The sequence below is a fragment of the Neophocaena asiaeorientalis genome, unplaced genomic scaffold, assembly GCF_003031525.2.
Source record: "Neophocaena asiaeorientalis asiaeorientalis breed wild unplaced genomic scaffold, Neophocaena_asiaeorientalis_V1.1 scaffold147, whole genome shotgun sequence".
Classification (NCBI taxonomy): domain Eukaryota; kingdom Metazoa; phylum Chordata; class Mammalia; order Artiodactyla; family Phocoenidae; genus Neophocaena; species Neophocaena asiaeorientalis.
The window spans coordinates 5,580,823-5,596,385 of record NW_020173758.1 but is presented as its reverse complement, the minus strand read 5'-3'; the positions used below and the strand labels follow the sequence as shown (position 1 = coordinate 5,596,385).

Here is a 15,563-nt window from a genome sequence, read left to right as displayed (position 1 = left end):
ACCCTGAGAAAACCATAATTCAAAAAGAGTCATGTACCAAAATATTCATTGCAGCTCTGTTTACAATAGCCCAGAGATGGAAACAACCTAAGTGTCCATCGACAGATGAATGGATAAAGAAGATGTGGCACATATATACAATGGAATATTGCTCAGCCATAAAAGGAAACGAAATTGAGCTATTTGTAATGAGGTGGATATACCTAGAGTCTGTCCTACAGAGTGAAGTAAGTCAGAAAGAGAAAGACAAATACCGTATGCTAACACGTATATATGGAATTTAAGAAAAAAAAATGTCATGAAGAACCTAGGGGTAAGACAGGAATAAAGACACAGACCTACTAGAGAATGTACTTGAGGATATGGGGAGGGGGAAGGGTAAGCTGTGACAAAGCGAGAGAGAGGCATGGACATATATACACTACCAAATGTAAGGTAGATAGCTAGTGGAAAGCAGGCGCATAGCACAGGGAGATCAGCTCGGTGCTTTGTGACTGCCTGGAGTGGTGGGATCGGGAGGGTGGGAGGGATGGAGATGTAAATGGAAGACATATGGGGACATATGTATATGTATAACTGATTCACTTTGTTATAAAGCAGAAACTAACATACCATTGTAAAGCAATTATACTCCAATAAAGATGTAAAAAGAAAAACAATTCCATTCACAACCATCAAATAGAATAAAAGAGGAATAAATTTAAGGAGATGTAAGACTTGTACAATGAAAAATACAACGCATTATTGAAAGAAACTAAAGAAGATCTGATGAAATGGAAAGTCATCTCATGTTCAAAACATTTATGGGTGTATGTCAAAGGTGCATAGGAACAAACTGAAAGAGCTTGCAGTGGCCAGAGCTGGAGCTCTTTGAGCAACAAATTGTGTTGGATTATAACTCAAGTGTAGTGTAAACACCCATGAGTCTACACTGATTTAAATTAATGATTGAATAAATAAACAAATGTGGGAGAATAGACAAATCTCCTGTGCAGAAGAATTTGAAATAATTGATGTAGATACTCTATCCTCAAGGAGAGTGAGCCTAACTCCCTACTCCTTAAGTATGGGCTGTGCATAGTGAGTTCCTGCCAAAGCGTACAGCAAAAAAGAATAGTTTTACAGTGAAGTAATCTGACTAAACTATATCAGCCAGGTTATCAAGGTCAACATTAACAGTATGCACTTTCATGTTGAAAGTACGTACCCTTGATATGATGTGATGAAAATGGCAATTTACCTCTTTTGTCTTCCTTTCCCAAACTTATGACCTCAGTCTAATCATGAAAGAAACATCAGACAATTTGCAATAGAGAGACATCTTACACAATACTTGGCCAGTAATTTTCAAAACTGTCAAGCTTGTCAAAAACGAGGAAAGTCTGAAAAGCAGTCACAGCCAAGTGGAGCCTAAGAGGACATGACAACTAAAAGTAATGTGGTTTTCTGTATGAGATCCTGGAACTGAAAAAAGGACATTAGGTAAAAACTAAGGAAATCTGAATAAACTATAAGACCTTAATTAATAATAATGTATCACTATTGGTTCATTAATTATAACAAATGTACCATACTAATGTAAGATGTTAATAATAGGGGAAACTGGGTGTGGAGTATATGGGAACTTTGTATTATGTTTTGGATTTTTCTCTTAATCTAAAACTGTTCTTTAAGGTTGAATATAGTTAGCTGTGGGTAGCATAACTCGGGAGTGTGTGTCTCCTCATTTGGGTGAGAAGGTGAGATCTTTTTTATTAAAGGATAGCTGCATCTTATTAGATGGAAACAGTTGTTTTTTAGTTGCTTGAATGGTCAACAGTATGTAGAAAGATAAACACGGAAGCTGGGTAGAAAAACGAGTGGACAGTGCCAGTTTAATTCTTCATCTTTATCTTCATCATTTAATGCTTCATCTCCAAATCCACCCTTTGCCCTGCTTTGTGATGTAAACATTTCTTCTTTGCCAGTTGAAGCAATGTTAGCCTTTGCCAGTAGAGGGTACTGGAGGGATGCTGCATGGCAATAGCAGCAAGAAGGCACCTCACTTCCGTTTTTAAGCTTTCCTTTTCCCTGAGCACAGGAGCCAGTGGATTGGTGTGTAGATGGTCCAGACTCACCTCGGGAGCCCTGACTGACCGGCTCCAGCTTTGCACTCAGACCCCATTCTGCCCACCTGGTAGCCAGTTCTGCAGCAGCGCCCGCTTTACCCCCAGGCAAAAGACCAGTTCCCACTTCCCACACCTTCTGGCCATGCTGGGCCACTTCTGCATACAAGCCCTGGTCCATGCCTCATGGTCTGCCAGACAGATTCAGGCTTATGTTTCTTGAACCCAACTGGTGTTACACAGCCTCCCCTTGCAGACTACATCTTTCCCCTTCTGAACCATTTATTCATTCATTTGCTTATTGATCACTTACTAGGTGCCAGGCAATGTTCTAATAAACTTTTGTGTACAAAAACCAAAACCCAAACCCAGTGATTTAATCACAAGGATGGCAGAGCTACAAAAGAATGTGCAAATTTGACAAGTCACTTATGCTAAAGTCAGAAGCATGAAAAGGAAGGAATGGGACCCTTGGACCTGGGATAGGGGTGTTTGTATTAAAGTGCTTCTGAAATTTGACCTTCCAGATTTCCTGGAACATTCCAGGCCAGCAGAGGAGCTCTTTCCTCCTAGAGAACAACTGCCCCTTGCAGACACCTCATCTGAGGCTGATGCTCTCCAGGTAATGCTTGCCCTCATCAGGATCCACTTCTTTTACTTCTCATTGCCTCCACACTAGTAGCTAAGATAATTTCATCATGGTCTCACCAGGGCAATTCAGTGTTTTCCCAAGAGAAAACAGACCATTCACTGAAAGACTTGTCAGGACCTGGATAATTAGCACTGGCACGATCCAGCGGAAGATGTATTTGAGTGGATTTTGAGGGTGTTGGATGGAGGGCAGTATAACAAGGTAAGGCAGGAAATAATTGGTATGGGAGTATTCTCCTTCAAATCATGATTTAATATCCTGGCAAGAATACTTAGGAATGAAATGTTGTACACTTTCTTATAATGTTTTAATATTAGGATTCTAACTTGTTTATAAGAATTGGTCAAACATTAGATCAGATTTGTGTTGAGAATTTGGGAAGTCCTCCATCCAACAGTCTTGGGTCATAATCAGTCATTGTACCCTGGAGTTCACATTGAACTGAATGAAAGAAAAGATATTTCAAGAAAACTGAACATATTGGTTATCAACTGTAAAGTCATGTATGCTATCAAGATAATCCAAATCCAGTCCCCAAATATGAGGATAATTATTGCATGCACCTTTAAAATGTATGCGAAGAGTTTTAAGTCTCAATTGAATTGGTCCTTAGCAGGAGGATGTAGTTGTCTTAGAGCCTTGTTGACTTGGGATGGCATGTTTACTTGTCAGAGTTGAAGATGAATATTTCTGTGATGAGGTGCAGTGGCTTCCTATGATCTTTCAATCTTTGTGTCAGCAAAATTACAAGGTCAGTTAATAAAATATAGTCGAGCTATTTTAAATAACTTTATTCTTAAATTTAACAAGCTCTTATTAGAAATGCTTTGGTATCAATACAATAAAAATATGTTGGTTTCCCCCCCACTGAATCATGTCGAGTAACTGGAAAAGTTAAGAGTTTGTTCTCCCCAGCTTTTTTGGTATTTGTTTCAAATAATGACTACTGCTTATTCACATGGCTTAATATGGGTATAATTATAATTTTTTGTATCTCAGGAAAAAGAAACAAAATATCCAGAAGAGAAATTTGCAAATGTTTCTTAGTTTCTTCTTCAAAGGGTGTTTACGTAGATGGTACACCTCTCAGATAACCTTTTTCCCCAGCTTTGCCATTCTCATCCTTAAGGCTGCAAAATAAAGAAAAAATAGAGAGAGAGTTATGGAAAAAAAAGCTTTACTTTTCACTCTAAATGACCATTACATAGATTGCAGGAAAGTTTGAAACATACCTCAGATGATTTTATCCAACAATGTGAGCATTGTTTTAGTAGCATAAAAAGATAGTAGAAATAATAAGCTATGGTTAACTTAGGGAAGAAGCAGGTTCAGAGCTAGAAGGAACCTATTTCTATAAAAATTAAAAGCAAACACAGCATAAATTGAGTAAATACAGGATTAGTGCACAGTATCACTATTAGCCATAGATAAACAGCTATGGGTCAATGACTGTTTTGTGCGTATTTCTGAGCTATGTACTACTAAAGAGAAAAAAGCATTGACATAAACCCTAATTCATGATGGTTGGGTTATCTTTTAACTCATCAAACTTGGTTATCCCAAAGGGCTTCATCCTTGGATATAGAATAGCAAGAACAAAATTTTTAATAATGAAACGATACGAACCAGTATTTAGGAGTTGAAGTCATGATAAAATGTCTTTGTCAAGATATGTTATATGTGCTTTCAAAGGGCAAATTTATCTTTTTGAGAATATTTCACTGCTAATGGTATATTGGATGTAGAAACCATTTTAAAAATGTAGATTTAAAATTCATAACATTTCTCTGATGTTCTGGTATCATGCCATTAATATTTAAGAACAGAGTATAGCTGTCTCAGTCACGTTCCAAAAGTTGAGAGATGCTTTCAAGGCACTGAATATTACAATCATGTGTAATATGGCCCAAGAACCAGCTATTTAACTGTTTGCAAAATTTTGTTTAATTAAAATAAATCAAAAAGGGAAATCATGTTTTCTTATTTCACAGCCATATATTAGTTGTCTATCAACAAATGAAATGACCCTATTTCTAAGAAGCTCTTTTTCACAAATACGAGAAGGTTGGGGATCTAATATTGTAAGAAGGCCATGGTCATTTTTATTTTCACTCTACTTATATGAAATGTTTTCATTTAAATGAAGTCAAAGAGCTTTATTTCCCTTGGAATTTTAAGGGAAATGATTATTTCCAGTGGCAGGATCAAGAATATTCCCTTGAATTCAGGACCAGCTGAGAGAATTTCCTTTGCTCTGTAGCCAGGAGGATGGTGTCGATTGCTGGGAGATGTCGGACGGTGAAACTGAAGGACAGGACTGTGCTTTCACAGCAAGAAGGCAGAAGGCAGAAGGCAAGTCTTTATAGGTTTTACTTTGGGATTTTTGGACCTCTATCTTGCCCATACCAAAAATGAAAACAGAGGAAACATTCATCTTAAGGGACTTTTGAAGGTCTCTTTTAAAGCTGGGGCAAAATCCTCCTCCCTACAGCTACCCCTCAACTTAGATTCAGTAAATCAGGCATAGCCAGTGTGCTGTGGATTTTCAGTGGAGTTCTTAAAGGACATCCTGGATGTTTGCATCCTCAGGAGTGGGGTAATCTAGTAACTCACTGTCCCGTTTTCTTCAGGGGGAAAAAAGAATTCTAGATTGTTAGAATCTGCTCTTCCTTTCTTTAGGCCTATGGTGAGTAGATGGTGTGAGTTCCAAGTAGATGTGTGGGGACACAGCTTTTGGCAATGGGAAGGCCCCTTGGTGTAGCAGCTAAAAGATCTGAGTCATCAGCTCTCCTTTTGACTTCTCCTTTCTGTTCTTCTCTGTTCTGTATCTCCTCTCCTCATAGCAATTCAGATGCACAGTTTTGGCTGGTATTAACTTGAGGGAAGAGAGCTTGCCTCCTTACTCTCGGTGTCCCTTGGCTTCTAATGGTTGCCACAGGTTGGCAATTTTGCCACCAATAACTTTTGAATCCCCCGGAGCTGAGTTTCCCTACCTCTTCATCCTGAAATGCCACTGCCATCTGTAAGAGGGGAGAACAGAGCTAAAAGGAGTACAAAAGTAGGTTGGTGAGGATTACCAAAGGGAGTCAACTGTCTGGCTGGTGGGGATAGTAGGGGAGTCCCAGTAAAAGCCTACAGGGGCCACTCATTAGATGCATTTGGCATTGAGCCAGATATTTTGAACATGATCCTGTTATATTTATTGATACATAAATAAATGGACATAAATTTGCCTAAATTTTCTTGTTGTGTCTTATCCTTTTCAAAGTTTTGGCTAAAAAATCTGATCTTTAGGGTCTCCAGGCTCCACCTTTTTCCATCTTTCTTCCTCCTTCATGTTCTTTTTCAAGTTAAAAATTGCTCTTAGGTCAGGCTTTGATAACAGCATTTACACTAAGAGAAAAGAGACTTACCCTTATTAACTATTGTGCCTACTAGGAATATTTCTATATAGTAGGGCACTTATACCATAAATAAAGGAATGGACTGAAATGGTGGATTTTCAAGTATCAATATGTATTTTTTTGGGGGGAGGCGTTTAGAGGGAGAAGCTCAACCTAGTTGGTGCTTGTGAAATTGAAATGCATAGGTGGCTATATATTCTATGAATATGGACGTACCCTGAAGGTGTATGTCAATATGATATACTTATTTTTAAAAACCCATTAAAAATATCAGTTCTGTAATCCATGTGGTGAATTGGAAAATGGGAATGTAAAATGATGTCATAACAGAAGGCAAGGAATTTGGAGCATTCTGTTTATAAGATGATTTGATTGATAGTACAACATTTGTATTGTTACTTTGTCTGCAAAAGGTCTTCCTGTTTTCATTATTTTAGTTCAGTGGCATGATTAGTGTTGTCTGGAAACATTAGTCACTTCCTGTCTTTTTCTCTGGGATATATGTGTTGACATGGGTAGGGGAGAAGGAATAAGGGTATTCGGGAGGAGCTGGCTAACATCCAAGTTAAAAAATGGGAGGTTTTATAGTGTGTAATGTCACTGCTCTTGACCATAAACAGCATGCTCCTGTTTTCTAAGTCTTCGGTGGTGTTGTTTAAAAAATGAATTTAAGCTGCAAAGTTTGATCATTCTCATAACAGAAGGGAGCTTTTAGTTTTATCAGGTTTCCGTTTTGCGGACACACCATTCAACTCTGATTTAGGAAGATAATATAAGTGCGCACTTACCAAGAGCTTAGAAATTCTTCAGGTAATTAAATTTACAATAGGTATGTCTAATTTAACTACTTAAAAAATGGAAGAGGTCCATTTTATCGTATTATTGGCAACCTAAGACTGGGTTTCTTGGTTGCAGAGGAAGAAAGAATCCTTCCTGAATGGTGCAGGTACTACCAACAGTTCTGTAGAATTATCAGGTTTTTTGATTGCTGGATTAGCTGGGACTCAATAGTTATTGTTTTTTAATGAAAATTCTTCTATTAGAACATTTAAAATTACTGTTCCTTTCACAGTTCTAGTACGTATGTCTGGGTAATTTGATTTATGTCTTTAGCTATTATAATTCATTTTATCAGCTATTATAATTAATTTTATCATATTCTTATTTATTGTTTACAAATAAATAGAATACAATATTCAAGTGATAATAAAGAATCTAAAATTGATGAGCTATTAGTTTTGTAGAAAAAGTGTTATTTTCTATTCAATGCTAGAAAAGCTAGATAGCTCTAAAACTTTACAGAGAATGAGAATATGTGGAATGCAAATGTTTAGAAAATAAAAAAATAAAATTTCTAAGGTAGGGAAGATTATGTGACATTAAATGTTATAGATAATGTAGAATAAACTGATATTCTTTTTTAAAATGTAGAAAAATTAAGGAAATAAAGTTAATAAAATTATAAAAGTATAGAGAAACAAGATATAACAAAGTAATAAAATATCACATTGAAAATAAAATTTGTTTCTTGTTTTTTTTTTGCAAAATTAAGGCAATTTGTTAACTTATGCAGGAAGTTTAAATCACAGAGAGACACAAAAAAAGAGCTGGCTTCGATTCTCATGGGAAAAGATCTAATATTGATGATCCAACATGATAGTAATTCAAATACATTCACACCCATACCATGCCAGAAGATGAATTTCAAGTTACTAAGGTCAATCAATGCAGTACCCAAATAAGGCAACACATTTTTGTTTCACTTTCTTTATCTTTTGAAGTGACTTAATCACTTTGCTTATGATGATAACAGTTCATATCAGCATTAATAAAAAAATCTTAGCATGTATTAGCTTATGAAGTGGTAAAAAAAAAAGCTGAAAGCACGAGGGTTTGGTAACAACACAAAGAGAAGATTATCACAGAACTAGACAGCAGTGACAAACCTTGTCATTTTTGTTACCTGTTAAGGAGGGATCCTCAGTCCCATCTCCTGCTCTCTGAACGTCGAGTGGAGAATGGTGGACAGGGCTGCCTAAGCTTTCTTCTTGCTCTTTCAGAGATATGGAATTTTTGTGGGGAGATTTATGGTTTCTGTTTTCATGGGGATTAACTTCTGATCTCTTTCTTGGAAGTGGTATTGGTTTGGCAGGCTGGAAAACCTGACTGTAGGGGGCTATGGGATGGTAGGATAGTTTCTCAGCTTCTCCTTCACCCTCCTCCTCATCAATCACAACCAGCTCAGCATGGATGACCCCGTCATATCCCGTCAGAAGCTTCTTTTCTTCCTCATTGTCTTCTGCCTGCTGATAACCCATGAAAATCATTGTCACGGGTTCTTTCTCATCCATGTCAGAAGGCAGGGAATGAACAATATTATATCTAATGTCTTCCTCATCCTCCTGGCAAGTAGGTGAAGAACCCTGACGTTCTGACTTCCCAACTAGTGCTTCGCTGGGACTCAGTCCCGCCTTTGGAGAGGGAGCATACCTGTCCTGCATTACATTTGATTCTTCCCAAGGAGTCATCAGCCTCTTTTGCTGGGTGTGGGGTGTCTCCTCTGCTTGTTGAAGCATTGATCGGGGTTGAGGTATTGGCCGAACGGTACTGATGTGATCGAAGCTGTTGCCGCTCTCCTCTGAAAGTCCATTGTCCATGTTGCGTGTGGATCTATTCACATCATTGCCCAGTCCGTTAGCTTTAATCTTTATCCTTTCTTGGAAGTTTGGTCCAGGAGTTGCCTTCTCTCTCTGTGGCGTTGTAGGTCTGCAAAACGGATTGGCATATACAGGCTCATGATACTCTGTTGGGGATTTAGAATTTCTCTCTGAAGCTTGTCTTAAAAGTTCCTCTACTTCAACTGGTGCCAGGCCGTCTGTGCCGTTGTATGCTGCACTGTGATTAGAGCTTACTGCATATACTGACTTTTGCCCATCGTCATAAACTTTTATCCCTGTACCTTTAAAGTCATCTGATGGGAGAGGTATTGAAGACAGGACTGTACTTTCTCCGGTCTTCAAGTCCTTTTCAACTTTGATTTCCATGGCATACAAAGCTGTTGAGAGACAAATTTGATCCCTGATTTAGTTAACTTTTTCTCTTGTAAACTAGCTAGCTTTCACAGTGTTTATTTTTATATTAAGTATCCCCTTTGTGTTCTTTTATGAGATGTCTTTTTAAAATTGCTGATTTTATTCGTTAATTACATAATGACTAATAGTTTAATGACATGGGTTTTTATGTAAGGACGTATGAAATTACTGAAAAAATGGAAAGGATTGAAGAAGAGAAGCTGATTGGAGAAAAGAAACTGATGGCTCCTAATGGTAAGGATTTTCATTGGGGAATCAAAAGATATCCCCTTTCTAATGAATAAATCCAACACAACAGATTTACATTCTTTACATTGCTCAGGGATCAGATCTTTTTTTTAGTGAGGAAGAATATATCGCTCTGTGCATTACTGTAGATAAAAGGCCAAGCACTGTATATTTTATTGTTACAGCCTTGCTGCACAGGCCAGCAGCCTGTTGAAATTAGAGAGGAGTGTTCTAAAATTTTCCCAACTGGGAGGTTGTTAAATGTAGAACTGGTATAGAAGAGGGAGGGAGTAGGCTAGAATCACATGCTTCTCATTTTGCCTTATGTTTCTTTTCATTTTCACTCCCATTTTGAAGAAGGGCTAAAAATAGAGCACTATCAGCTATACTAAAACAACTGAACTGGGGAGAACTGGTTGATTTTGGGGAAGTTGAAATCTGCTTCATGTCCCTGGCAAGATCCTGAGGGCTGTGATTTTAACTGGCAGAGTAAAGCTAATGGGATCCTGGGCAAAATTACAACGTTGTACTGCCTGCTTTATTGTGTGCTCCCGCCTTCCTCTGTGAATGCATCTTGCATGTCATCTCTCCTCCGTAGCCCAGTGGTTCTTGGCCTTCCCTGGCTACCCAAATAAAACTGCAACACCTTCACCCACACTTGCCCTATCCCCCTTCTCTGTTTTCTTCTTCTCTTTAGCATTTTCACTTCCTAATATGATATATTTTATTTGTTTACCTAATTTTTAATCTATTTTCTCCCTTAGAATGTCAGCTCTATGAGGGCAGAGATTTTTTGTTTTATTCATTACTGTATTCTTAGTGTGAGAACTGAGCTTGGCATAGAGTAGGGGGTTCACTGAATATTTGTTGAATGAATGAATGAATGAATGAATGACTACTTCCTGCAGATAGAGTGTAGCTTCTCTTTTCACTCTAAAATTCAAAGGTTCCCTCTCTGCTCCAATACAAGCCTTCATTTTCCCTGGGGCTTTGAAGTATTAGTGTCATGCAAATCATTCCCACATGGGGGTAAATAATGCCGAGCCTTCTCAAGGGGAATATTTTCACTTCATTCATTTCATTTCATTTTATTCTAGTGTCTACTACATGGAATATGTTGGGAGAGATATTTTTGAGCAGGGGAGCTTTGCTTTAAGAGATTCTTGTTTCCTTCAGGCCTTTATCTTCCCTGTTCTTACCTAGTTTGCAGGGGAATGAAATGCGTGGAATAAATATTGTAACCCCATTATCCCTACTTTTGTAAGTGACTCACATACCTCATGGAACTTTGTAAAATGGACCATTGCTTAATCTGGAAGGATAGAATGTCACAGCAAGTTGCTAATATTTGATGTTGTAAAATCTGAATTTGAGAACCTACCATTGAAGACAGATTTTTCGTATACCTTTTCTATTTTGTACATCATCTTCTATTCCTTCATTTCTTTCCTTCCTTAATCTGGAAGGTATGTAGGATTTTGGAAGGTCAGGGATATTAGCATAGATGTCTTCAATTGACTCTGTAAAATCAATATTAATTTAAAATATATTTAGAATATATTTACAATAAAGGGAAAAAGTTCAGTGGACTTGTCAAAAAATATCTCAGTTAGACATAGCATAGGCTGCTCAAAAACATACCTCCTGATGTTTCTTCCTTTTCCACCTTCACAGACTATAAGAAAAAAGAATTCTCCATGATTAATACAGTTTAAAAAATAAATTCTAAATATGGATATACTTTGAAGAATTATATACTATTTGTGGAATCACTTTGGGAGGGATTCAGTTTTTAAATTAGCTAATGCCTACCCGTATTATGTCTTCTGTTGTCCTCTCAACTGATTTTAGTTTCTTTAAAATTGCCTCTTCATTGGTTGAGATTTGCAGTTCAGCTTTTTCAAGATCTTGGATCTCTTTCTCAAGTCTTAACAAAAAGATATACTTTATATTACTTAAGACAGTCCAAATACAGAGCTCTCAAATATATATTCCCCATACACAAATTTTACTTGGAATATTAAATGTAAGTATCCAGATACCTTCTAAGAACTTAGCATCACACCAAACATCACATTAAGTACATAGAAGATACCCAATACCTGAATTTGGCTCAACAATTTTCAATTAAAGTTTTTTTATTTTTTATTTTTGACAAAGGGGATTCTTAGGTAAAATATTTGACCCTTGGTCCCATTTTCTTCATTGCAACTACTAATGTTACTTCCACATGAAACAGAGATTTGTTTTACAAAGAGACTTAAGTTTAAAGTTGGACCAAAAGGAATGGTCCATCTGTCATTATCCTGCAGATTGCTAATTTTTCTTACACAAGTTTTCATATAAATTGTTTGGAGAAAACATTATAATTTTATTTTCTAGCCAAGCAACACTTTGTAACATTATAATTATTAAATTTGATTTAAAATCATAGATATTTAACACTTAAAAACCCTGCATATCCTAACATTGAGAATGACACTTCATTTTAATTTCACAGTTCTCTAAAAGTTGTACCATATTATAGAGAGTAGAATGAAGAGGTGAGAAATGGACAAAATCTAGTACAGTGGCCTCAGCTGCTGCTGTTTATGGAGGCTACGTTTCCTAGGAAAAAAAATGTTATCACATGGCCTGACAAAGTATAAGGGAACTCGTAGGGACAGAAACAGACATTTGAAATTAGATTGCTGCTTTCTGAGCTGGTATCTAGACTAGTTTAGAGCTACATGTCTGATTCAAGTTAATTCCAGGGTGTGGCATCGTGACCTCTATCCTGGATAAAAACAGACAACCACTAGCATTCACAAAGTTAGTAAAGCTGGCCCTGGGCAGCCATGAAACGCATGTAGTTTCTCAGCCAAACACTCCTAGCTTTCAAATAAGCTGCTTCAAATGATGGCTGCTTAGATATAGCAGCTAGTTCAGGAGCTGACAGCTGTGGGTATTACTGTCAGCTAAGATAATTGTCAGTTTTTTTGACTTCCTTCTTTAAGATGGTCATGCATCTGGCAGCTCAAAATTCCCGTGCTACTGTCACACTAATAAAAGTCCAAGCAGATCATTCTTCTACTTATTGCTTTTGTTTCAAAATTCTGACTTTCCTCCTGCCTCTAGCTGTTGGTAGTTGGCTGTTTATAGCTGAGGAGGTTTTCTTGCATATCATAGAACTCCAAGTAAAATGCAGTACCTCTGGTTTCTCAGAAGTTACTGAGACGTGATGCCATTCTATTAAATTCCCTCCATATCCATGGAGCACATTTGCCCATCAGTAGAGTTGTGGGGATATATGTTGGTTGGTACAGTAGAAAGTTCTATACTGAAAGTGATATATCTGGATTATTCTGTTTCTGCTACTCATTACTTGTGAGAGCCAATTCTTTTAACTTGCCTGAAACTCAGTTTTGTAACAGGTACAGTGAGAATATAGCACCTGCCTTACTTTATACAGAAACATGGTGAAGCTAAGAAGCAGTGATGTATTTGAAAGCACATTACATATAATTGATATCAGATGTAAATGTTATTATGGTATAATTATCAAAGGTTTTCTGCAATACACCATGCCTATTCCATGTCCTGTTCTGCAGGGTCCTTTACCTGACAGCATGTTAGAGACAGTCTAATGAGGGGCTTTTGGGGAGAAAACAAGAAGGTTCAAGTCATTGCTGTATAAAGCTCTGGGACCTCAGCATCCAGCTGTGGAACCAGGCGGACGTGGGTTTGAATTCTGGTTCATCTGTCAAGTTCCTGGGTGACCCTAGACAAGTCACCAGACCTTGCTAAGTCTCATTGTCTTCATTCATTCATTCAAAATGTTTGTTTAGCATCTACTTTATACCAGGCACTATCCTATTTGCTGGGTTATAACAGTGAACAAAACAGAGTTCCTGTTCTCAAGGAGTTTAACATTCTAGTGTACAACACACTAACACAGGGGCCAGCAAATAGTAAATACGTTAGGCTTTGCAGGCCACGTTTGGTTTCTGTTGCATATTCATCTTTTGTATTTTCCATTTTATAACCTTTTAATAATATAAAAACAATTTCTAGCTCATGGCTATATAAAAAGTAGGCCAGGGCTAGATTTGCCAACTCCTGTAAATGTTGTGTGTGTATGACCCAGGGTCAAATCTAGCCCTGGACTTTATATATATATACATATACGTATATATACATATGCGAATATATACATATATATACATATACGTATCTCATATATATACTTATAAACACACATATATGCAAATATATATACATAATAAACAAATATGTTTATATGCACACATATATACATTTATTTACGAAGAAAAATGTTTCCATGAAAAAAGTAGCATAAGGACTATAAACAGAAGAATAAGGGAGACGGAGAGTGCCTGGGGAAGGGGCTCTATTTTACAGAGTGTGGTGATGGGGAGTCTTTCTGACAAAGTGTCATTTGAGTAGAGATTGAAAGAAATGAAGGAGGGACACACAAGGGTGTTGTGGGAGTGTGCTTCATAGAGAGGGAAGAGTAATTTGAAAACTTGAAATGAGAGGCAAGGGAATAAGGAGCTGAGTGGTGAGAAATAAAGTCAGAGAGGGGGTAGCTGCCAGATCATAGGGGCCTTCTGCATGGTAAGGCCTTTGGGGAGCCTTTGGGAATTCTGAGCAGATGAGAAACATGCCAAGACATGAAATTTAAACAATTACATTGGCTGGCTGCGGTGTTGAAAATAGACTGGAGGGGGGCAAACATGGAGGTCTCAGTTGTTGAAATAATTCAGACGAAGATGGCTTAATCCAGGGTCCTTGCTGGTAGAAGAGTGAGAAGTGATTGGATGCTGGAAATATTTCAAAGGAAGAGCTGCCGGGCTATGTCGATAGATTACATATGAGAAGTGAGAGAAAGAGAGATGTCAAAGGTGATTCCAATGTTTGTAATCTGAATACTTGAAAAAATGTGAATGCAATTGACCAAACTAACTTGGAAAGGAGAAGGAAGGAGCTTGGTGGGGAAGTGTTAAATGTGAGACAATCAAATGGTGATATGGAGAGGACAGATATAAAAGTTGGGAGCTCAGTGAAGTCTGGGTTTGAAGATATAAAGTTGGGAGTTGGTATTTATAGCCATAGGAGTGGATAAGATTTCCTAGAAAGTTAGGGATTCCAAGGACTGAATCCTGGGGCAATTAAGCATTTTGAGGTCTGGGCAATGTTATCTACTTCGTAGGGTTTAATAAGGAGTAAAATAAAAGAAATAGCTAGCACTTGGCAAATGCTAGTTTCTTCCTGTCTCTGCCCTTTTCTATTTCTGGGGCACAGAGATAGAGCTCTTGATCTGCGTGGGCAATTACATCTCAGGGAAGTATGAAATGCACTGGTATTGTTTTCCTCTGTAGAGAGGCCCATGCATAACGAAGTATCATGTAGTTCTCATGAATATCTTTAGACTAATATTGTAAGAATATGAGGTTGAAAGCCTGCTAACCTCGTCAGAGTATCTGCTAATGAATGTTTTTGAAGGTGTTCAAGTCCTCAGTGAAAGCTGAATTAATATGAGGTTGTCATCAAATGACACATCATGATATGTTTGTGAAAAGAAAATAGAAACAAACACGCACCCCTTTCTCTTCTTTATAACAATTACAACCAACTCTCCATTAAATAGGTTAATAAGGAAGTATCTTGGTGCTAATTACTTAGAATTGCAAAATTCTGCCAGGAGATGCTTACTGATGCATTTCAGCATTTCTTAAAATTCTCACTTCAATATGCTATTTTTATATGTTGATTTGATACTTCTGTATATTATTTGTGGATAACATAAATATTATTAAGAGAAAAACTTTAGATGTTTTTTGTCCTGACAAAGCTTTCTAAAAGATTAGCATGTCAGTGGAAGTAATGGGAGACCTAGGAAATAGTAATTGAAGATAAGGAACCAGCTTCTCTCTAGCCTACCCTCTCAGAAGACCAGAACTCAGAGGGGCAGGCACTGTGGTAGCCCAGCTGTAGAAGAAGAGTCCTCACAACCTCTACACCAGATGATGTACCAAGGTTTTGAGAAATGAGGATTCTTAAGGAACATAAAACAAAAATT

At 37.4% G+C, this 15,563-nt stretch overlaps 1 protein-coding gene across 1 annotated transcript in view; it reads right to left on the bottom strand.

The window, feature by feature from the left end:
- Positions 1-3,533: 3,533 nt before the first annotated feature.
- PALMD (palmdelphin) overlaps positions 3,534-15,563 on the bottom strand; it is a 52,500-nt gene continuing 40,470 nt past the window's right edge. Inside the window, exons 4-8 of the mRNA XM_024751251.1 lie at positions 11,294-11,408; positions 11,123-11,156; positions 10,888-11,001; positions 8,125-9,216; positions 3,534-3,887 (exon numbers count right to left, since the gene is read on the bottom strand). Of these exons, the coding sequence (XP_024607019.1) occupies positions 3,844-3,887; positions 8,125-9,216; positions 10,888-11,001; positions 11,123-11,156; positions 11,294-11,408 (1,399 nt within the window). The 3' untranslated portion in view covers positions 3,534-3,843. The remainder of the gene's footprint in view (positions 3,888-8,124; positions 9,217-10,887; positions 11,002-11,122; positions 11,157-11,293; positions 11,409-15,563) is intronic.